The sequence below is a fragment of the Nylanderia fulva genome, unplaced genomic scaffold (genome assembly GCF_048542155.1).
Source record: "Nylanderia fulva isolate GAGA-0341 unplaced genomic scaffold, ASM4854215v1 Scaffold43, whole genome shotgun sequence".
NCBI classification, from domain to species: Eukaryota; Metazoa; Arthropoda; class Insecta; order Hymenoptera; family Formicidae; genus Nylanderia; species Nylanderia fulva.
This window is the reverse complement of record NW_028190510.1, coordinates 1,525,844-1,551,362: the sequence shown is the minus strand read 5'-3', so window position 1 is coordinate 1,551,362 and position 25,519 is coordinate 1,525,844. Positions and strand designations below refer to the sequence as shown.

The 25,519-nt window shown below is 30.6% G+C and overlaps 1 protein-coding gene across 1 annotated transcript in view; it reads left to right on the top strand.

Moving 5' to 3' along the window:
- LOC114928115 (uncharacterized) overlaps positions 1–25,258 on the top strand; it is a 107,492-nt gene extending 82,234 nt beyond the window's left edge. Inside the window, exon 2 of the mRNA XM_029299205.2 lies at positions 24,859–25,258. Coding sequence (XP_029155038.1) covers positions 24,859–24,961 — 103 coding nt within the window. The 3' untranslated portion in view covers positions 24,962–25,258. The remainder of the gene's footprint in view (positions 1–24,858) is intronic.
- Positions 25,259–25,519: the final 261 nt, after the last annotated feature.

Genomic DNA, 25,519 nt, shown 5'->3' with positions numbered 1-25,519 from the left:
GTTCCATCTAACGTAAAACCTGGTCAAATTCTTAATCTATAATATTCGAAGCGAAATTTTGCTTTATTTTCAACCACAAAATCTTTCTCATGCTGACAAATTCTGGAGGATTTCGATAGATTCAATTTATATAAGAATTAAAAATTATATAAAAATAATTTTACAATCTCAGATTTAACAGAGAAATTGTCGACAAAAGAGGGTAATTTGACAATTTTAAGAATCCCAAGTCGAAATTTGTCTTGAAAATGTTTAATCTAACATTTAATTTGACACTTTATACAGTCAAAGATCACTTTATTTCGAAACTATTTAGATCCTCTTTTGAACTTTCAAACTGGAAAAGTGTCTACGTAAAATACAAAAAAACGTAGGGGTTCAATTCTTATAAGCTAAACTTTTACGAATCCGAATATAAAATGTAAAAAAATTCAGGATGCGAAGACAGAATTAAAATGTCGACATGTCAGATCGGAAATCGAGATTGAACGAAATGATTGCTTTAAAAAGCACTCAATTTGAAACCGGATAAAAAGCAGAGAGAGAGAGAGAGTATCCTCAAGAATCTTTTTCTAAGGAAAAAGGCTTTTCGCCGCGATTTCGGAGAACGAAGATTTCCCATCGTCTCATTTCTTCTCACGAACTGTCACGGCTTCTTCGATTTTCTCCCGCTTTTTCCACGCGGATCGTTAGACCGTCGGAACGCCAATTTAACGGAGTGTTCCCGGACGAGATCTCTGTTACAAGTACAGTCCCGCTACCGCGAAAGTACATACACGATGACTATGCGAATCGAGAAGCTGGCTGGCTGCCAAAGCGCGAGAGAATTTCAGCTACTTCGATCCTTCCCGTATCCTTTATTCGCTATATGTGCATGCATTTATTCATGTACAGGCCCTTATTATTAATTTTTTTTTATTATTAAATTTTTTATTATTAATTTTTTATTATTAATTTTTTATTATTAATTTTTTATCTAATTTTTAATTTATTTAAAATTTTTAAATTAATGTGTTTCGAGAATTCTAAATATTTAATCTATTATTAATTTTTTATCTAATTTTTAATTTATTTTAAATTTTTAAATCAATGTGTTTCGATAATTCTAAATATTTATGTATTTAGTTATGTACAGGCCCTTTTATTTAAAATGTTTAATCTAGTATTAATTTTTTTTATTACTAATTTTTTATCTAATTTTTAATTTATTTAAAATTTTTAAATCGATGTGCTCGAGAATTCTAATAAATATTTTCATTATTTTATTTTGGTCACCCGTTATTATAAATGCTTACTGTGCTACGTGAAGAAATTCCACGAGAATTACCTCTCGACTTCAAACGGTGCGATTAGATAGTGATAATTAGCTTAATAATTTTATAAATAATTTATTATTAAAATTTATTATTAAAAAAATAATTATAAAAATATATATATATATATATATATATATATATATATATAATGTATAATAACATATATGAATAAGATGAAATTTCATGGAAGATTTACAGAGACTTAACAAAATAAAATAATGTATAATTAAGATTTTGATAGATTTAATTAATATAAAAGATATTTGTATCTTACAATTAAACAGACAGGAGTTTATGTAAAAAAAGTTTTCAGCAAAAATATATAGATTAAATACTTTTAAAAGAAAATAATCTAATTGTTTAACATTAAGAATTATTTCAAATATGAAAGTAAAAGTTAGATTAAAAATTAAAGTCGAAAGTAGAAGAAAAATTTCGATTTGAGGAGATAAATCAGTTTAAAAAAAATTTTAAAAGATAAACTTGTGTCAACCTTACAATCCTTTTCAAATCATAAATCTATTTTATTTCAAGAATGTCAATCTAACATTCTTAATTAAAAAATACTTTAAATTGATTTGTATAATATATTAAATAATAAATAGAATATATTTAATATATTATTTTCTTAAATTTAAATTTCTATTTCTTAAATATTATAAATAGAAAAAAAAGAAATTGATCTCTAACTATAAATGCGAAACTGTTCGTTTATTGTTTACGTAAAAATAGAAGCTCAATTTCTATTTACAATATAAATTTAGAAATTAAAATTATCGACATTTTTTAGGATCTACAAATGTGAGAAATTGAGTTTGAAAATAGAAACAAAAATTATTGAGATTTTGTATCTTAAACAGGCAGGCAATGAACGAATCATTTCTTATTTAAAGATTGGAAAGTTTAAAAAAGGAGCTCTCGGCAAAACTATAAATTAAATAGTTTGAAAAGAATATATATTTAATATATTATATATTTCTTAAATATAAATGTCTATTTCTTAAATATTATTTCTCTCTTCCTGTAAATAGAAAATAAATTTTCTTGTAGTATAACAAAACAAAAACAAAAAAAAAGGAATTGACAGATAACGTCAGGCAGATCATTACGTGATTGAGAAGTGCAGTAAAAGCTCCCATACCACGATGTCGAAATTATCGGCTATCGAGTCTCTCTCCTCGTTCTCCTAATTGGATATTTAGGAAGTTCGATCACGCGGGAAATCGCAGTATCATTATATACCGGACATAACGGATTCCGTGCCAACCAACATGAAGCCATTTTGGCGCCCTTATATATGCATTTCTCGATGCATTCTCGATTTCGAAATGATCGAGGATTATATCACTGATCAAAATGTGCGAAATGCATATCGCGTGCCTGTGCATATTTTTATAAATCACGCGCGGTATTTCGTTGAAATTAATTTTAGCGCCTTCGAGTAAGATAAGGGAAGAAAAGGCAAACGCTGATGCACCCATTTTTTTTTTTTTTTGAACGGGAATAATAAAATACGCGACAAGAACTCTTTTCGCCGGGATAGAAATTTCATTAAATCGTCAGCCGGGCTGCACACGGATAAATTGATATAACGATGTTTCGGTACATCAAACTCAATTTCAAGCCCCGATAGAGTTCGTTTAACGAGATTTTAATTAATTAACCAACGTATGTGTCGTTCGACGACGAACTTACGTGTTCGTTCGATATTTCGTCCCCTAAGAAGGAGGTCCCCACATTTGAATTTTTCTTTTACCTTCGACCTCACTTCAGTCAACCTAACATTTTAAGTATTTCAAGTAGTATTTGAGGATTATAAAGTGTGGATACAAAGTTCATAATTTCTAAATAAATTGAATTTCTCGAAAAAATTTTCTAGAATTTATAAAGGAATTAAAAAAAATAAAGATTGCAAATAAATGCAAAATTTTAATTCGACAAAGAGTTCGGGAGAATCTCCGAAATTTTGTTTTTACATTCAATCTGACATGTATTTTAAATACTTCAAGTAGTCCAATTATTCTTTTGCCCAAACTGTTTCTGTCCTGCAATTTTGCCGAAAGCTACTCTTTTAAATCTCCAAGTGGGAAACTGTTCAAGATGATTTACTGTCTATTTAAGGAATACAAAGTATGAATACAAAGCACATAGTTTCTAAATAAATTAAATTTCTCGAAAAAAAGGCCTACAATATTTATAAAGGAATTTTAAAAAATTAAGAAAATTTTATTCGAGAAAGAGCTCGAGAGAATCTGTAAAATTTTGCTTTTACATTCAATCTGACATGTATTTTAAATACTTCAAGTAGTCCAATTATTCTTTTGTCCAAACTGTTTCTGTCCTGCAGTTTTGCCGAAAGCTACTCTTTTAAATCTCCAAGTGGGAAACTGTTCAAGATGATTTACTGTCTATTTAAGGAATACAAAGTATGGATACAAAGCACATAATTTCTAAATAAATTAAATTTCTCGAAAAAATATCCTAGAATTTATAAAGAAATTAAAAAAAATGAAGATTGCAAATAAATGCAAAATTTTAATTCGAGAAAGAGCTTAGGAGAATCTCTGAAATTTTGCTTTACGTCCAATTTTCTCTTCTTTAAGTTCCAAGTTCTAAGGGGTTGACATTTTTTCCGAATTTCGCAGTTCTGCTTGAAATAGTAAAGTAAATGTCACATTGAAAACTGAGATCAAAAGCAGAAGAAAAATTTCAACTCGGGACAATCTCGAAAAGGTAGCCGATGTCGATTGCTATCGCACGCAACGAACAATCGATTAATCGATTCCCGAACACGGCGATATTATAGCAAATGGCCAATTACGGTGCGACCCGTCAATTATGAATGAGTAATGAGAAATCGACTTTTTAATCTCTCTGTGTAGACAAAGGCGATTAAATCTCGCTCAAATCAAAAATTCCCTCCTACTTATAATATTAATTTTTAATCTAACAATACTTTGATACTTAAAGTACAGTGAGATCGCTTTTCTTTTCAAACTATTTAATTTATATATAATTTAAAGAAACGGATTAATTAATATTTAATTTATAGTTTTGCCGAGAGCTCCTTTTTTGAACTTTCCAATCTTTAAATAAGAAATGATTCGTTCACTGCCTGCCTGTTTAAGATACAAAATCTCAATAATTTTTGTTTCTATTTTCAAACTCAATTTCTCACATTTATAGATCCTAAAAAATGTCGATAATTTTAATTTCTAAATTTATATTGTAAATAGAAATTGAGCTTCTATTTTTACGTAAACAATAAACGAACAGTTTCGCATTTATAGTTAGAGATCAATTTCTTTTTTTTTTATTTTCTTTTAATTTGTTATTGACATTCTTGAAATAAAATAGATTTATGATTTGAAAAAGATTGTACGTATACACAAGTTTATTTTTTAGAATATTTTAAAATTGATTTATCTCCTCAAATCGAAATTTTTCTTCTACTTTCGACTTTAATTTTCAATCTAACTTTTACTTTCATATTTGAAATAATTCTTAATGTTAAACAATTAGATTATTTTCTTTTAAAAGTATTTAATTTATATATTTTTGCTGAAAACTTTTTTATATAAACTTTATTTAAAATTGTAAGATACAAATATCTTCTGTATAAATTAAATCTATCAAAATTTTAATTGTAGGTACTTTTTTATTTTTATTTTTATTTAAAAGAGAAACTTTTGGCTCAAACCATTAGGTGCAAAAATAAAGCAATATGCTTAAAATATCATAGTATTACGTAGATATAACATTAAAAAAATTGAAAGTAAAAAAAATATTCGACTTGGGCTCTTATACTTTATGAACGATTTTCGACGCAAAGAGAAAGTTTATACATCGATTCGTTCTCGCATCGAGCGCATTTTTTCCCCTACCGAGCGGTAAGAATGACACAGTTGGTTAACACGTTCGTGTCGATATCCGAATCCACAATGAGACTCGACGGAATATTAAACAACGAGATATATACGAGAAACAGAATGCTTTCAAGCACAATTTTTTTTACACACACATAGCCACACGTGGCTGCATAGATGCGAAAATGCGCTCGCGTTACGCTGCATTTTCCATATTTCCTTTTCACTTGAATTTATTAAAGAGGGAATAATTTTTATATCGCATCCTCTAGCCGCGAAAGAAAAACGCTTCGCATTCTTTTCATATTTGGAAAACGACTGTGATATAATCTCTATTTATGTTTTTCCCACGCGATTAATTTAATAAATTTTTTGATATTGTAACATTAAATTTTATTTATTTTTATTTTATATTTTTATGTGATATATACATATATATTAAATATAATATTTATTCATATGTAATATATGTATGTTTATTTTATATACATACATATAATATAAATAGTTTTATTTTATAATAATTTTACTTTATAATATCTCTAATTTATACGATTGACATATTCATTTCATTTTCATAAAAAAAAAGTTTTTATTTATAATGAGCCATAAAATTTTAATAAATATTCTGCACGCTTTATAAATAATTTTTATCGCGAAAAAAATAAGATGAAGGTAAATCACGAGAAGAAAAACGTTTTGAAGGCCCTTAAAGTCGTTCGTGAAAATTGAATAAAACGGAGAATCGACGCGAATCTCCTGCACACGCCGTCGCGAAAATCGGATTGAAAGTGCGTTAATTGAATGCTGCAAGCCGTAAAAAGTGCGGCCAAGTAATATTGTTATCCAACGACGATCGACATCGACATCGACGTCTCTCTGACAGGCATCGATTGTCGATGTCGGCTCTCTCTCTCTCTCTCTCTCCTCGACGTTACGTTTACGGGCCGTTGATTGCGCAAATGGAATTAAAGCCCATTTACCGAGCCCATTTGCTGCCAATTACGGAACGTTGTGACGCAAACGGGCCACGTGGGTGGGCCGCTCTTCGCGAACGTCAACGCTGTTATTTGGGGAAAAAAACAGCGATAACGCGCGCATTTTCGATTATTGTCCCGACTCGAATGCCGCGATACGCGTCAATGTGATTTAAACGAGGGGGGACAAAAATCTAGCAAAAAAGAGAGTGACGATTACATGCACACATGTTGACGCAAGCCGGATCGATTTAACGAACCGATTAATAATCGCGCGATGCGCCTATCGATTTACGAGACTGGAGAGATTGCGCGATATTGCGCTAAGATACTGAAACAACGCAGATATCTTCAAGCTGTACATCCCTCTTTTCTTAATGGTGATAATCAAGAGAGAAATGTTTCTCCCACTTTCGATCTCAATTGTCAATCTGTCATCTGTCAGCTGTCATCTGTCAACTGACATCTACTTTATTTTAAACAATAAAATTCGTTCTTTTTGGAAGCTGTTTAATCAGGATGTCTAATAAAATTTGAAAATAAAATTTGAGAACATTTCCAGGATGTGGAATATCCAGAATATAGGATTTCCAGAGGATATTTTAAGGAAATTTGCACGATTTTTCAATAGTATAATAAAAATGTACAAGAGACTAGAAACTTGATTTTTTTTTATCAAGTCCATAATTGCATATTAACGAAAATTAATATATGCATTATTAATATTAGATACAATATTCTCTTATATTATATTTTTTGAACGCTTAAAATCTATAAATAACTTATGCGTAACACATTTTTAGATTCCTAAATAAAAATATATTGTATTATTTACAAAATAAGATGAAATATTTTTTACTCGAATAGTGCTCTTTAAACTGAATGTTTAGAAGCAACGAAAAAATCTAGGATCTATGAAAAATTTAAGTACATTTCCAGAATTTTTAAAGAACAAACAAAATTCCAGAACATTTCAAGAACTTCAAGGATTTCAAGAATAACTAGACAAGAATATTTCTCCCACTTTCGAATTGTCAATGTGTCAATTGTCAACTGACATCTACTTTATGTATTTTGAACAATAAAATTCGCTCTTTTTGGAAGCTGTTTAATCTATAATTTTGCCGAAAACTCCTCTTTGAAAATTCTAAGTCGGAAATTGCTCGCTTACTATTTGAGAGAGAAAAAAGATCCCAAGAGATTCTTATGCATAAATTAAAAAATCAGTGTATTATATCGTTGAAAAATAGTGAAGTCACTAATAATAGCAAATCAATGAAATCTCGATAAAAAAAGATTAGTTAGCGATAATAATTGTTTCAATCGATGATATTTCGAAAAACGCGTTTTATATTATATGAAATAATATATTTCGTTGCAGAAATATCTGAGTTTCAACAAGAATCTTGTTCATTTTTGTTTATCACATCTTAAGATTGAAAACATGTAATATGCATATATAATTCTGAATTTGAATACTAAGTATACATGTTTTATTCCAGATATATGTGTGTGAGTTTTTCCTCTCAAAAAATGGCAATCCAAAGTAAATAGAAAAAGCTTTAAAAGCTATATCTCTGCAAATATATGCGCAATTATTACTGACTTATTAGTGAAATCTCAATTTCTGCTAATAAGTTTAGAAGAGTAGAATCCATAAAGAAAGGAAATTCGAAAAAATTAAAATTGAAAACAATATACAGAAATAAAAATTCGGCTCGAGCATATATAATCACGATAATAATTCGCGAGACGAGCTTCGACGAAACTTGTCATTCTCGTCGATGTTATGCATCATTATGCATATTACATCACAGCAATTCATTACGTCAGACGCGGCAATGACGTTTTCGTTTATCGTTTCTCTCGCTCATCTCGCATTCGCGATGAAATTTTTTATCTTTAGCGCAGATTAATTTTTTTAGCGCTTTAATCATATTAAACTTTATTACAGAATTTTGCATATATAAAGTAATATTAAAAAATAACTTTTTCTGCAATTTTTTAATAACAAAAAAATTAATATTTAATAAAACCATATAATATTAAATATCTTTCAAAATTGAATTAAATTAAAAGTAAAGTAAAAACCACGCGTCATTAAAAGCATACAGTTGTTTGAGAAACAAAGGCTTTTTCATAGAATTAAAAATGGAGAAATTTACAATGCGGTATCTTATATGAAATTCTTTATTTATTTATTATTTTTTTTTTTCGAAGACAAGTGTTTGAATCTACAAGACGCGCGTACGAATAATACAGGCGAAGATTTGACGATGTGGCAAGAGTTCGCGTGAGAGGAAACACTAAATTTTGTCAATAAAATGGTAGCCAACTGACTGGCTCACAAAACGTGCGTGGAATATATCTCGCGCATATATTTTTGAAAGAATCCCGAAATCGAAATTTCGCTGCTATTTTCATCCCCAATTTTCTTACATTTATAGAGATTTCGCGATATTAATACAGAATTTCTTCTTCGTATTAAATATTCACGAATGTTTTTCTCATTCAAAAAGATTTAAAAAAGGAATTTTTGACGAAAAAAATTATAAATTAAATTATAAAATTAATTAAATAGTTGGAATTCAAGGAATTTTTATATAAGAATGTGACTTTCAGTCAAGAAATCGAATGATTCTATTTTACAACCGCTTTAAGAATTAAATAGAATTAATATAGAATTTAAACTTTTCTTGTATCTTAAATAAACAATAAAAACTAATACGCGTTTTCCATTTAAAGAATTAAAGAAGAAAGAAAATTAGATGAATTAAATTATAAATAGCTATAAATTAAATAGTCTTAGATATTGGATTAAAATCGAGATAAAAAATAAAAGAAAAAAATTTCAATTCGAATTTTTATATCGTGTATCGTAAGAATGTGCGACTTTTATGCGAGAAATCGAAGGAATAAATTTTCCAACCCCTTTGAGAAAATTGCCGCGTCGATATGTGTACATATGTGCACACGTGGGCGTGTTATGTCAGGGAAATAATTGCGCGCTAATTTTGGCCTAGTATATGGAAAGGCGGAGGCGTAGTCATTTAATGGAATTAGTTAAGGCACTCGGGCGTACGAGAGGGTGCGCAAATAGAAACTAAACTCCGAAGAGAGTCCCAGGGTGTTTTCGATCCGTTTTGTCTCCTTATTCAGCCACCCCTCGGATGGGACTCCTCGCTAATCAATCTTGTTTCTTTGTCTCGCTTATAGCTGAATTCTCTCTCTCTCTCTCTCCTTCTTCGTCTATATATACATATATCCTCTCTTCGCAATTTTTTTAATTAGTACTGTCCGCCAAATGGTGCAACTATATAGAAGGCTCGCGAATAATGGATATTGCGTTTTAAGCGACGATAAAGTTTTGTTTTATTTTCGCACCAAAGCGCGATAAAAATTGCAACACGCCTATCATCATTTTGCTATAGCGTGTAAATTCTTTATTTTTATATACATTTTTTATTTTTAATCTTACCCAGGAGTCATAGAAAGTAATTACTATATTCACAATTAATGTCTAATTTAAGTTAATAGCGTCATTTTCCAACTCCAGCTTTTTCCCTTTACCTTGATGCCGGTAATTTACAATATGTCATATAGATGATTTTAAAATTAGCTAGGCAAAGATGAGATAAAAATATGTAAATTCATCTCAGATAAGATGAAGATGATTTTGTTTTAAATCTAGATAAAAGATAAAATTATATGGCGATTCAGCTGGATAATTTTCTAGATAATTTTTAAGACTGCTTATATAAAACACAGTTATAAAAAAATGTAAATTATAAAAAGGATATAAAAATATATATATATGTATTTAATGATATTAAAATATATGTATTTAGGAATATTAACATATGTCATATTTTTATTTATAAATTTTTATTGCTTACTGCTTAAGTTCTACTATTTAAGTATTTTTATGTGCTATAATTCTAATCAAAATAATTTGAAAATTATTCTAGATAATTAATAAAGATAATACTTTTTTTTCATCGAAGATGCAAATCGATATAGATATGAATATTATTGCATATATTTATATTTGATTATATATGGATTTTTTTCTACATTTGATATTTTCTCAAATATATACAATATCCTTATTTCCTCCAAAAATCATATTTATATAATAAAAACTTGTATATACACCCACAAACTTATTTGAATTATCTATATAAAGATAAGACGACGCCGTCGTTTCATCTAGATAATTTTATTTAGATAACAGCAAACACTGGTCGTCGTAAAATTAGATAGTTTGAGAAACAACGCGCGCGGACTTTAGGGTTTCGACCGAGTAAAATTAGCGCTCGTTTTCGAAAACGATACTCCGATACTTGGATCTCGAACCGTGTATGATATCGTCGATGAATCGACGAGGAAATGATAAACGCGGCGAAATCTAGAGCGGCTCTCTTTTCAATTGCGCGTTTCGCTTCTCGTATACGAAGCTCCTATCTAGGTCAGGCGTGTGACCTGACTCGCGCTTGTGGATGTATACGTGACCGCACATCGAGAGGCCATGTGTAAACATATACACACACGTGCCGCTAAACCTCCAAGTGTGCTTGTGACGCAGTACTGCGCGTTTCATTTGAATGGGAAGTGTTGCGGCTAGCGCGGCTGGCAGAAATAACACGCTTTTTCGCTTTGATCCTCGCGCAACTGACATTATACGCGCAATGAATGTGACGTAATTTCATATCGTTTTATATACCTATATATTTTGGAGTATCGATTTTATAAAAATCTTTCCTCAATGGTAAAAGTCGACCAAACTGGCAATCATTTATTGTAGATAATTAGTTATAATACAACGTTTCGGCTGTCATTGCAGCCCTTTTCAAGTAAATCTATAAAAAGTTACATAAAAATAATACAAGAAAAACAAACAAGAAAAAGAGAAATTGCAGAAATGTTTTATATAAAAAAACAAAGTAAAAGCATTAATTTACAGAAAGATACAGAGAATTTTAGTGAATTTATGATCGTGTTCTTGACGCTATTTAAAGTATTTTTATTTTTACGTATTTATTTATTTATTTGACTTTGTTATTAGGTTTTAGATTGCGGAAGACACATTAGTTTTGTCTCGATTTTTTAACGCGTAGTGACTAAGATTCTTGCTAACTGTTAACATCTTTTTATTTCTTGCTTATTTCTGTCAATTTTACATTGTTCATTAAAACAATGGTGAATGTTGTCGGAGGTATGCAGTAAATTTGATTTACTGTATTAAAATTTATTTAGCATTTACTTTTGGTATGTAACATTTTTTTGTTTATGAATTTATAATTAATTGTTGCGATAAATGTATTAAAATTATAATTATTTTTATGTAACTTTTTATAGATTTTTACTTGAAAAGGGCTGCAATGACAGCCGAAACGTTGTATTTTAACTAATTATCTACAATAAATGATTGCCAGTTTAGTCGACTTTTACCATTGAGGAAAGATTTTTATTAATTATTACTGGCAAACCTTAAGGATTTTTAACTATCGATTTTATATTTTATTCAGATGCTGAGATATATCATTCTCGCGTATTTAACATGTCATATAGATGATTTTAAAATTAGCTAGACAAAGATGAGATAAAAATATGTAAATTCATCTCAGATAAAATGAAGATGATTTTGTTTCAAATCTAGATAAAAGATAAAATTATATGGCGATTTTCAGCAGGATAATTTTCTAGATAATTTTTAAGACTGCTTATAAAAAACACAGTTATAAAAAAATTAGATTTACAGTGTTTGCTGTTATCTATTATAAATAAAATTATATAGATGATCATCTATCTATAGATAATAAAAATATCTATTATCTATATACTTGAAAAAAAGGATTCTTTACTAAATTATCTAGAATAATTTTCAAACAATTTTGGTTTAGAATTATACACTGAAAAAAATGACCAAGTTAATAAATATCTATTTGAATACCCCAAAATCGAATGATTTATTTGAAATATAATTTTGTGTGTATATAAGTTTTTATTATAAATATAATTTGTGGAGGAAATAAGGATATTGTATATAATTGAGAAAATTTAGTAGTAGCCTTCAAATTTTTTGTCATTTTATCATTTTCACATTTTAATCAAATATAAAAAAAATCCGTATATAATCGATAAGTGCAATAATATTCATATAAAATACATAATTTATGTACGATCGATATATAATTTCTTGCTTTCGCGGAAAATGCCATGAGAAAAATTGAAAAATAGTGAGAAAAAATGTACGCGTTGTTAAAAAAAAAAAAAATAAAATAAAATGAGGGAAATATATGAAAATATCGCCTAAATTTTCGCGCACGTCAAAATCCATGTTGGAGCAAAAATCGACTCCCCTGACATTTTCATCGATGCACCTCGTGTGCCCGAGAGAGTTTTCGCCGTAACAGTCGTAATAAGTAAGCGGCGGAATGCTCGTCCGGTGGACGCGCATAGCTGGCGATGCATTCGTGCAGCAGCAGCACACAGATCCGCGCGTCTAGGAGCGTGCGCGTGCGCGCACGGGATGCACGCGGTCACGCTCGTGCATGCACACACACATGCGCAGCCCGTGCACAGGTATGTGGTATCCGAGCGCAAGGTCGCGTCGGGGTTGGGAATTCGGACCATGAAGGGTTCCCATCCCTTCGTACTGCGCCAGAATTCTGACACTGCCCGAACCCGAGGAGGGAGAGACCCATCGAGAGTAGGGGAGAGAGAAAGAGAGAGAGAGGGCATGTCGTCTCGTCCCGTTCCGTGGTTATCCTTAGGGAATATCTACCGGGTGACTAAGAAAGAAGAATTCTTTTTCGCTTCCAAAAGCGAGGATTTTTTTCTCCTTTTTAGAATGAATTTTTACTCTAACTGAAATATAATAATATAAAAATATAAATATTAAATATAATAATATAAAAATATAAATAATAAATATAGTAATAATGGAAATAATTAAAATATCGCTCTTTTTTATATTACAAAAATATTAATTATTAATAGGGCCAATGAAGAGCAATAGATATTAGTTTGAAACTTATATAGTTAAAATGATCAATGGAACTGTATAAAGTTTATAATAATAATTAATAAGCGAATGTGATAAATGAATGAAGAAATAAAAAACGCTAATAATATATGCGCATTTTTTTCTTAATCGAGGAGATATTAACGCGCAAGAATGCATGGAATTAATTGATGAAGAACTCGCAAATGATTCGAGAACGGTAGTGCTTCTCAATTTGATCACCCGTTGTGCACCAACCGATCTGTTCGCGTAATATTATAGTCCGGTGAGCAGTAATCTGGGTTACGCCCTCCTCTCGATTCATAAGAACCGCGCGTTCGAGTGGGAGAGACTGTGATTTCTGTGCTTCTCTTTTTTTAGCTCTCGGCGCCGATTCTTTCTCTTTCTCTCTCTTTATCTTCTTTCACCAACACAATTTCCATCGTTCTTCCTTTCTTTTTCGCCTCGTTTTCACCTCTGTCCCGGTTACGCTCCTCCCTTCATCTTTCATTTTTGCTTTGACGCACGATCGATTATTTCACGTTTCGATAATCGATAGGATCGATAGGAGAAAAACTCGGAAAAAGTGGATTTTTTTCAAGAATTTTTTTCTACCTTGGATAACAAATTTACGGGGTTTTCTCAAAGGATTTTATTCCGCGATTCGCTAAACTTTTGTCGAAATTTTCTTTTAAATGTTTACATGTCAATATCTTGTGTAATTGTTTTTATTGAAAATACTCCCTTAGTATACAGAAGTATAAATTTTCTTTTAAATCTTTAAATAAGTTTCTGAAAAAATTTCTCTTTAAAATGTTTAACTGTTGACAGTTTCTTTACCTTTATAATAGATTCTATATTTCCTTATAAATAAAAAAATTAATTTTTTAAGATTAAATAAATAATAATAATAGTAAGTAACAATAATTTTATTTGTATTATTTCAATAATTTATAAAAAAAAGACTTACTTGCTTATCTCGATTAAATATAAAAAAATGGTTTATTATAAGATTAATATATAATAATAATAATAATTTTATCTGTATTATTTCAATAATTTATAAAAAAAAGACTTATCTGCTTATCTCGATTAAATACAAAAAATAGTTTATTATATATAAGATTGACGAAAATGGTACCAAAAATTGAAAGGAATATTTTTTTTTATAAAACGCATCCCTTGTTTCCTTAATTCCATCACATTTCGCGGAAACAATAACACCTGTTTTCGGCTCGGATATTGCGCGCTATTATAAATTAAAGCACTTTTATCGACATCCCCTTACGTGACCAAGTTTCCGAGGTTTGAATTCCGCCCCTTCCTTCTTTACAAACACGCGAAAAGTTTAACTTTAAATATTTCGTGCGTCGATTATAATATTAGATGTTCAGGGTGTCTAGTAAAATTTGAAAATAAAATTTAAAACCATTTCTAGAACATTTCAAGAAAATTTGCACGATTTTCCAATAGTATAATAAAGAGTTACCAGAAACTGAAAACTTTATATTTTTTTATCAAATCGATATATAATTGCATGTTAATAAAAATTAATATATGCATTACCGATATTAGATACAATATTCCCTTATGTTATATTTAAACGCTTAAAATCTATAACTTATGCATAACACATTTTTGGACTCCTGAATAAAAAATATATTGTATTATTTACACAAAGTAGGATAAAATATTTTTACTCTAATAGTCTCAATTTTTCAAACGAAAAAATGAGGGATTTACGAAAAATTTAAGCACATTTTCAGGATTTTTAAAGAACAAACAAAATTCCAGAACATTTCAAGGACTTCAAGGATTTCAAGAATGACTAGACACCCTGCAAGAGAGACACGAAATGTTTCTCTCACTTTCGATCTCAATTGTCAATCTGTCATCTGTCATCTGTCAATTGCCAACTAACATCTACTTCATATATTTTGAACAATAAAATTCGCTCTTTTGGGAGCTGTTTAATCTGTAGTTTTGAAAACTCCTCTTCATCTTATCTAAGCTAAATTTACATATTTTTATCTCATCTTTATCTATCTAATTTTAAAATTATTTAAATATAAATAAAAGATAATGGCGATTCGTCTAAATAATTTTTTAGACAATAATTTTTCAGTTTGTTTTAAATAGATATATCTATTTTCTTCATTTTCTCTTACATAAGTTTACATATTTTTATCTTATATTTATCTATCTAATTTTAAAATCATCGAAATATAGATGAAAGATAATGGCGATTTATCTAGATCATAATTATTTTCTAAACAATAATTTTTCATTTTATTTTCAATATATCTATTTAAAACAAAATCATCTTCATTTTATCTAAGATGAATTTACATATTTTTATCTCATCTTTATCTAATTTTAAAATCATCTAACAATAAGCACAACACTGTGGGTGCGTAAATGTTTTTCGCTCGTTATCGCACTGCACCAGAACTTCACAGTGCGTCCATTTATTCTCCTTTACTTCTGCGTGCCGTTAAGTACACGTACACTGTAAAAAAATATGTAATATATTACACAAAAAAATGTAAAATTACATAAATAATAAGTGTAAAATTACACGATAAATAATAGAAATTTTTAAACCTTTTCATTATTCATGTAATTTTACATTTAAATATTATTTATGTAATTTTACATATTTTTTTACAGTGTACACTGTAAAAAAATATGTAATATATTACACAAAAAAATGTAAAATTACATAAATAATAAGTGTAAAATTACACGATAAATAATAGAAATTTTTACTTTTTCATTATTCATGTAATTTTACATTTATTATTTATGTAATTTTACATATTTTTTACAGTGTACACTGTAAAAAAATATGTAATATATTACACAAAAATATGTAAAATTACATAAATAATAAGTGTAAAATTACACGATAAATAATAGAAATGATTACCTTTTCATTATTTATCATGTAATTTTACATTTATTATTTATGTAATTTTACATATTTTTAATGTAATTTTACATACTTTTAATGTAATTTTACATATTTTTTTACAGTGTACGTACCAGATATATATTTCTCTCTCACTCCTTTCGCCCCCTTTTCCATTCATTCGCGGGATTAAGTATCCGAGAAAGGCCGGATGCATCGGGCGAGAAAAAGAGAGAAGATAGGGCGAGGATGCGGATCGAGGATTTGTGAGAGACAGAGTGTGTGTGTATTTGTGTAAAAAAAGAGAGATAGAGTGAGAATGAGAGCTCTTCAAGAAAGTCCGACCGCGGTGAAAGAGGAAAAAGGAGGTCTCGGAGGTCTTGTCGGAATTGGAAAGGGATAGGGGAGACCCCTCGATTCACTGTGGGAATTTGTAATTGCGCGTTCTCCTTCTGCGCAGGGGCGCGGGAAAGCACGGGGAATTTTGGATTAGGGTTGCATCAAGGGGGATTTTAAGAGAACGTGGAATGTTGCGAGATGGAAATATAAACAAGGACCCCCAAATATCGGAGTTTTTCCACGGAAAGAATTTTCTCTTAAAATTTATCTTCTAAATATTTTATTCAATTTTTTTTCAATTTTTGACGCCATTTTCGTTAATCTTATAATAAACAGTTTTTTTTGTATTTAATCGAGATAAGTCTTTTTTATAAATTATTGAAATAATACAGATAAAATTATTGTTACTTACTATTATTATTGTTTATTTAATTTTATAATAAACAATTTTTTGTACTTAATCAAGATAAGCAGATAAGACCTTCTTTAAAAAAAATTTTAGTATAATCGTGGGATAAAAAAAAATAAAATACAATAAAAAAATATTAATATCTATCACAATTAGATATAAAATATGTTTGATTAACTGCACTAAAATATGTATATAGTAAATTTCAATAATTTTAAAATAATTAAAAACTTATGATTCTTTAAGTATTTTAAGCAGATGCCAAAAAAAAGTGATGAGCATTTAAAACATTTTACGCAAATTTCACAATGCAACATAATATTTTCAATCCAGCTTAATCGATCACGATGTATGATAATCTTCGGTTCATTACAAACATAATAAAATTTGTAGTAAATATTTTGCGATAAAATATAACGAAAAATTCCCTCCGTGTATTCTTGTCATCTTTTTCTCCGATCTCGTTGGAAAAATTTCCCCGAACGGTTCGTTTGACATAATAAATCGGATTATAAGACAGAAAAATAGTAAACCGACTAATTGTTATTTCTTACGAGATGGGATTCTCTCGCAAATGTTTTTGTGTATCTCCCACGTATCGCTCTGTCTTATAAAACGTTAATGTACAGTACAACGACCCGATGAAAAGTAGACTAATGTATACGATTTTGCCTTATACACAACATATGCCTTTCAATTAATCTCACGCGGGGCATAAATCATCGGGCCCTATGAATAGCTATTAGTCGCCCTGAATTAACTCTCGTGATTAAACGATCTAGAAACATATACATGCATCCGGACGCAGATACACCACGTGTTTCAAGATATTGGGTTATAAATTACGCGAGAGATCTCATTTAATATAATGCGTGATTCTAATAAAAAGGAGATACCCCATTAATGCAACATTTTTATTTATTTTTAATTTCGAAAAATAAATGCGCATGCGTGTGATTACTGTAAAAGGCTATCATTGCAAGAGTCGAAGAATGCCATTCAAGTCGCTCCTTCACAATTTTTATCGATAATAATAATTCTAATAAAAAGGGAGATATATTATTAATAATTCAAGTTTTTTAATTAAATTTTTATTTATTTTTAATTTAGAAAAATAAATGCCTGTGTGTGTGTGTGTGATTACTCAAAAATCTTTACAGCTGATATATATATATATTTTTTTTTGTATAATATTTTCAATTGAATTTTTGTTTATTTTTAATTTCAAAAAATAAATGCCTATGTATGAGAAATATCCTGAATGCATCACACTATATTCGCTTCCTTTGCAATTATTCAATAAATTATTAAAAATATTTAAAATTATTATCAACTAATCAATAATAGGCCAACTTAACGGGCTGTTTAGGAGACTGTTTAGAATGTCAAATAATTTTTTTATTGAAAACCATAGATTATTTAACATTATTTAACACCCTAAACACTCTAGCCTGTTAAGCTGGCTTATTATATTGATCAGTTGATTTTAAATTTACACGAGCCTATATGATTTTTTAATTAAATATTAAAAATTATTAAAAATATCAATAAATCATTATTAATATTACTAAACTTTTTCTTCGTCCTTAATAATAAAGATAGTCACCAATCGCGGCCGTGGAGGCGCATTACGTAAATCAGCGGTTCTGGTTCCTTTTGCCTCCCTCGAGTGATTTAGAGCGGCGCGGGACCATCAATGACCGGTTGGAAAAAAGAGCCCTGGCTCTCCGTATATTTTTCATAAGCCGCGCTCGCCATTGTGTGCAAATCTATACACACATGCGGGATATATAATACGTACTTTCCCCTCGCGTGTCTTTCACGCGGATTGTAACTCCGCGCGGCTCGCTCCGTTCGCGGCGAGTGTTAATAAATCTCCGCCGAGGAACGCGGAAAGGAGAAGGAATCGTGAAGGAAGAGAAGATATATATGTATGTATGTATGTATGTATACGCGAAGGGACGCGAGAAGCCGGCGTCCGTTCAATCGGTTCGTTAACGTCGCGGTTTCTGAGAATCTTCGCGTGAGCGTCGCCAAATGTCAAAATTTCGAAAAAAAAGAGCATTTTGGGTCTGGAAATTTTGACAAATTTCTGGGGATTAATCTAAATTTTTTTAATTTTTTTATTAATCGTAATTAAACTTTAAATTAATAGTATATTGTGTATCAAGTGCGGAAAGTTGACAATTGGTCACGAGTGCGACCACCTCACACGAGTGAACAATTGTCAATCCGCACGTGATACACATACTATTTTGTATTACAAGTGCAGGCAAAGTGGCTTTGTGCGCGTTTTCTGTGCACGAGGTGGCCGATCGCACGCCGCTAAATGGCGGCGTGGGAAATCGGCCGCTTTCCGCACAGAAAACACGCACACAAAGTGCCACTTTGCCTGCACGTGTAATACAAAATAATTAAAATGCCTATTTAAACCAAAAGTAGAGAAGCTCATTTTTATACTAAAAAAATATTGGCTAACTTTAATAGATATATTTTTCCTATATTTACACATAAAATTTGCTAATATTACTATAGGTATCTAAATTTTGGCTGCGATAACTAATATTTTTAATTATAATTTTGCGAAGAATTCTCTAAGCTACAACTTAAATATATTAATAAAATTATTATTAAAATATTAATTACCGTACCTAAAATTTATGATAACTAATATATTTGTTTTCCTTGTATATAAATTAAATCTATTGAAATTTTCTAGAATTCATGAACATGTCAAAATTGAGGAAAATTTTGACTCGGTCGCACAAACTGATTACGACAAAATAATAAACGATTGCAATGACATTTTGGTTTTCAGCGAGATTTAAATATATGTCTATCTTTATTTAGAAAGAAGAATCCAGATACATACATATTTAAATCTCGCTTGAAGTAAAATAACTGTTGGTGCAATCGGGCCTAGATATAAATATTATAAAATACAGGTATAGTATGAGCAGTTATAACAATTTATTGACATATATAGCACTCTTTGAACGACGAAAAAACATGATAAAATTTATAAAAGCTCTGTAGAAAGAGGGGCATATACAGGGTGTTATAGAAGTACCGGAACAGCAGAGAATAACTCGAAAAATGAGTTCTAGAAAAAATGTTAAGTACTGGGTTTTTATAAACTGAACGTCAGATATAGCCAGGAAAAAATTATAAAAGGCCAGGACTTAACATTTTTTCTAGGACTCATATTTTTTGACTTATTCTGCTGTTCCGGTACTTTTATAACACCCTGTATTTTTCGACGCAGCAGCGAACGCGGTGGTTTACCAACGCGATCGAGGATCGGCCGAGTTGTTCGTCGTCGATCGTAACTTTCGAGCCGAGAGCCGTAATAATAAATGCCGCTTTACGCTATGCCTGTTACGCGACCGGGTATGCATACGAATGAGGATCTCAATGAACGCGCCCATCAAGTCGGGAGAGGCCGAACCAGCAGGTTTCGCGGCATCTCTCGCCGATTACGTACTTACGCGAGTCTTTTCTCGAAGAGCGAGAAGGGAGAAGGTACATCCTGAAGAGTAACGAGTGCCATAAGGTCGCCCGGAGGTGGAGAGCAACCGCTGTGAAATTATGCGGGAGATGACGGACAAGGAAAGGGAGAGAGAGAGATGATGGCGTTGTGCAGGAATGTCGGGAAATGCGAGAGGAACTTGATTGAGATCATTAAACGAAGCGTTGAAAGGGCGAAGAGCGAATGAAAGAAAATATTAGGCTTTTTGCGATCTTTCATTTAATCCGGAACTTGATCGCCAAGTATAGCTATAAAATGATATGTGAGTTCTAGAATAATTATAATAATTTATTATTTCAGTTTTAATAATAAAAAATTTATTTTAACTATAAAATTAAAATTCTTTATATATAAAACGCTTGGGAAAAATATGTAATATATTACATAAAAATATGTAGAGTTAAATAAATAATAATTTTAACTATAAAATTAAAATCAATTCTATATCAAGTGCTTGGGAAAAATATGTCAAAGAATTTTTTTAGTGCAAATATTTGGTTAAAAACCAAATATTTAGTTCTTATTGCATTGATATTTATTTGCACGTATTCGACCGCAGATTTTAAGTCGAATAATTTTTTTTCAATGTGAGAAACCTCGTTTCTTTCCCTTTTCGACCTTCTCGTCTTTAGAGAGGATTGGGACAGATCGTGGGGAAATTCGCGGATTCGGGTGTGAGTGACATGTGTCAGTGGGTACCCTCGGGACCGGGAAGTTAGGCCACTTTTTCTGCTAGTTACACACACATATACAGCAGAGACAGTCCCGGTCTCGCATTATAATCACTCTGTATCCGATCGAATGTTCCTTCTCGTCGCTCCTCTAAGGTGGGAATAGATACGATTCCGGATACACAATGTCGCGTAATTGCAAGCAGGCGCTGAGAAACTCGTCACTTCCCATCGTTGTCATCCTCGCGCGATCGCGACACGTGATATACACAATTCTGCGTTTCATGCACACATACACACATGGATATTAATACGTAAGACTTTGAGGATGTTAAGCGTAGCCTAGAACTGTAATTAAGACGCCACATGTGGATTATGGCTGATCCGGATGATAGTTTTTCAATTATAGATATCGCGATTCTAATTCAAATTTGTATTGACAAATGAGAATTTGAGACTAAGTAATGTAAAAATATATAAATATTTTTAAAAATTATTTTTATATTTAAAAACAATTATTTTTTTAAATACTTATTTTGTATTTTCTATTTCAAATTAATCACATATTAGGATTCGTAAAAAAAAAGGAGAATAAAACTTGTATACGATTTTTTAAGCGCGCTATACTTTAAAAAAAAATGTAATATATTACATAAAAAAATATGTAAAATTGCACGATAAATAATGAAAAAATATATATTTTTTACAGTGTACAAACATGAAGAAATCATTGAAGACATAAATGAAATAATTGCTCGTAGTAAATTGCGGATAATGGGAACGGAGGAAAAACCCTGATTGACGAACCAGTTTTAATTGTAGGTCCTCAATGAGTCGTTGTAAATAAATCTCGAGACCCTCGCGCGAGAGGAAATAACCCTCGCTCGGGTGACAAATAAATACAAGCGATGCAGGGGTTGGCCTCCCTCTCGCGATGCGACGTGGGTAAGATTTGTAAAAAAAAAAAGAGAGAAAAAAGGAAGCGATTCGCTCTTTACGTCAGCTTGTTAGGTTCCATTATTCTTCCGTCTGAGTTTTTTTCCCTTTTTTCCTCTCGCGCGAACATCTCCGATGAATTCTCTTTTAATAAATTTAACGAAGAAGAGTCGAGATGTTATATATACAATGTTCTATCTTTATTGAAACCCGACGGAGCAGGCCAAGTCTAGATTTCCGCCTCTCGAGAACTCGCGAATTCTATTTTATCCATGTTTCTTCTTGATGGCATCGACCCTCCATCTTATATATCATCTCGCGAATATATATTTCGATAATGTAATTATTCCGTCCGAGAGAGAAAAAGCTTCACGACGCTTGTAAAATTTATATTCCCTTTTATTCATTTAGATCAATTCTTATACGATCGCAGTCGCATATTTCGGTTCTCATCTGCAAAAAAAAGTGTGAACCTATGTTTGAAAACTTGAGATCGACTTATCGACGTTTTACTTTCGACATTTTTATATGTACCTGTCGAAGAACCGACTTTCTATCGAAAATACTCTTATTTTCTTCCTCTGTGTCTCTGATACCAATATTTTAATTTAAAATTTATAATTTGAATTTTAATTTAATAATTAAATTTACTTAACTATTAGCTCACAGTATATCTGCGAAGGAACTAAAAAAACCATAGTGTGTTTCTTTCTTTTTTTTTGTCATCAATTTTCCTACTTTTATTATTTCTTTTAATTTACTCGATTGGTACCTCAATACTTAGATGTATATTTTTCATTAACGTTCAATCTTCACCGTTTCCAATCAACGCGCTCGTAACTATATCAGGGTGTCCAGCAGACTCAATAAAAAAAAATTCCCTGACTTTTTCAGATTTTCCAAGACCAGAAATTCATTTTTTCCCTGACTTTTTAGTATTATTTTTCCAAATATATAATTTGCATATATCTATATGATAAATCAATTAAATGTTAAATCATGAAATACTTGAGATATTTTTGTCAACAAAGAAAAGGTTCGGAAGTTAAAACAAAAATTTAAATCAATTATACAATTTGCATTATGTACGATAATCGACAAACATGTCACTGTAAACTATTTAAATAATCACCTATTTTATTTATATTATATCAAATTTTTTAGTTTTGTCTCTATCAAACACATTGAAATAAAATAGCACGACGATGAAAATACAAATGAACGAACACGCTGTAGATGAATCAATTTTTAACACAGAAAATTAGCGTGCTGGGAGTCAAGGAAAAGGGAAAGTTTATATTTATTTAATAAAAAATCTGAAATTATTGAGACAAATGTAGAATAATGTGAAAAAATCCAGATAAATAGTAAAATTTCCTGACTTTTCCCTGACAATTCCGGATTTCTAAAATTCCCTGACAATGCCCGGTTTTCCAGATTTCCCTGACCGCTATAGAACCCTGCTATATAACGTTACCTAGGACCACCCGGTAGATTCGGTATCGTTCTGATGCGATTATCAGACTACTCGAAGATAATAGACCACTCGACGAAGGAGACTCAAGTGGACGAACGGGACCAGGTTTCTGCTGTAGAATTTTTTCCCGATGCTTCACGCATTGAAAGTGATTTTTGAGGACGTAGCTTGGCATTCGGGACAATTTTACACGTGACACAAAAATTATTAATTAAATTAATTAATAATTAAAAAATTAAATTAATTAAAAATAACACCAATTTACTATATTTTATTTATATCCTACAATTTTTAATCAAAAAATATAATTTTTTAATATTTTCGCAACTATACATATTTATCCTATATCCATCAAATATTCCATTATTATTTCGGAAAAATTAATAAAACTAAGCCCTTTAAAAATTTGAATTAGTTTCCTTTGTAGTTTGTCTGACGTTATTGAAAGATCGACTGGATCTCTCTTCACGAAATCGAGTTCGTTACACACTTTACGCAGGATTCCGAAGTTTCGAATCATATTTTCCATCGCGATAGTAATCGATGGCAAATAAAAAGTCGTCGTGTTCTCGGATAAACAGATGAATATTTATATTCGCGCGCGTAATGTGTGTATTTACGAGAAGTTTGCACAAGAAATGTATAAATTCAAGGTAGTGCAGTGTCGTGATGTGCATTTTTTTTTTTTTAGACCGAACGCCTCTAAATACTCAATAAGAGATCCGCGATTTATTCTCTTCGAACCGCGGGATAATAAAACCCGGCGCGACCGGAAAGAAACTTTCGCGGGAAAAAAATCTCGGCGGCGAGAAAGTGAAAGAAATAAGAGAGAGAGAACCGAGAACCATTTTGCGGAGATTTCGCTCGGCGTGTTTTATGACGCGTTCCTTGAATTGTCACGTCGACGTATCGGCGGTTTAAAAAATAATTTATCGCTCTTTCGCATAACGAAGGTTAGTGCAACTAACGTCAATCATTTTCGAGTCGCGTCCAGCATCCAGGATACATTATTTACGAGCCACGTTGAAGACTATCTCTTCCTATTTCGCGCTCTCTCCTTGTCTCAATATTTATTCTATTTCTTATAGTAAATAATTTATTATAATATTTAATATTATATATATCATATATTATATAATATTTATTATTATAATAAATTATTTATTCAGATATTTAATATTATATATCATATAGTATTATATAATATTTATTGTTATAATAAATAATTTATTATATTTCATATTATATAATTATTAAATATTTATTATGATAAATAATAATATTATTATTTATTATTTCTAATAAGAAATAAAATTTCTTTCAAGCATCTCTTGATACTTGCTATTTATAATGTTAAATTATCTGCATTAATTTGAGAAATCTTGATCAGGACCGAATAAATGTCACTTTCTCTCTTTCAGCAACGAGTTAAATTGCCGCGAGTCCCTGACTAAAAGTACGAGCAGTTGGAAGCCGAGGACGAGGTCAAGGGTCGCCGACAGTTTCATCCTACGAGTTTCGTGAAGTACGAAAGCGATAATTCTCTCGTCTCCATCGTGAATCCTATTTAGAATGGGAGATGCCGCTGTCAGATTCGAGAAACTGGACAGGGAGAATTCTCGCGTCCGCAATGACGATCATTTCCTTCCTCTCTCGACGAATGTCAATTATATACGCTGGTGCTTGATAATTGCGTGATTTTTCCTCCTTCCTTCTCGCTCCCTTTGAATGAATGTCTCGGCGCATGCGGGATTGTGACGTCCGGAAATCAAGGCAAGACATGTCACAAGTTCCGGAAATATAATTTAGAATTTATATTACTTAAATGTGTGAGAGTATTTTTATATATTTTTATAATTCAATTATTTTAATTATCTTGCATTAATTTATTTATTTATTGCAGGAAATAAACAAATACCGATTTATATATCATTATTTTCAGGGAAAAGTTTGCGTTCTCAGAAACTGAGAATATATATATATGTAATAGACTAAAATATATATGATTTATTCCGACAATTATTCGGGGAAATTTTACTAATTTTAGCGATATACAAATATGTGATTTTAAGGGGTTATACC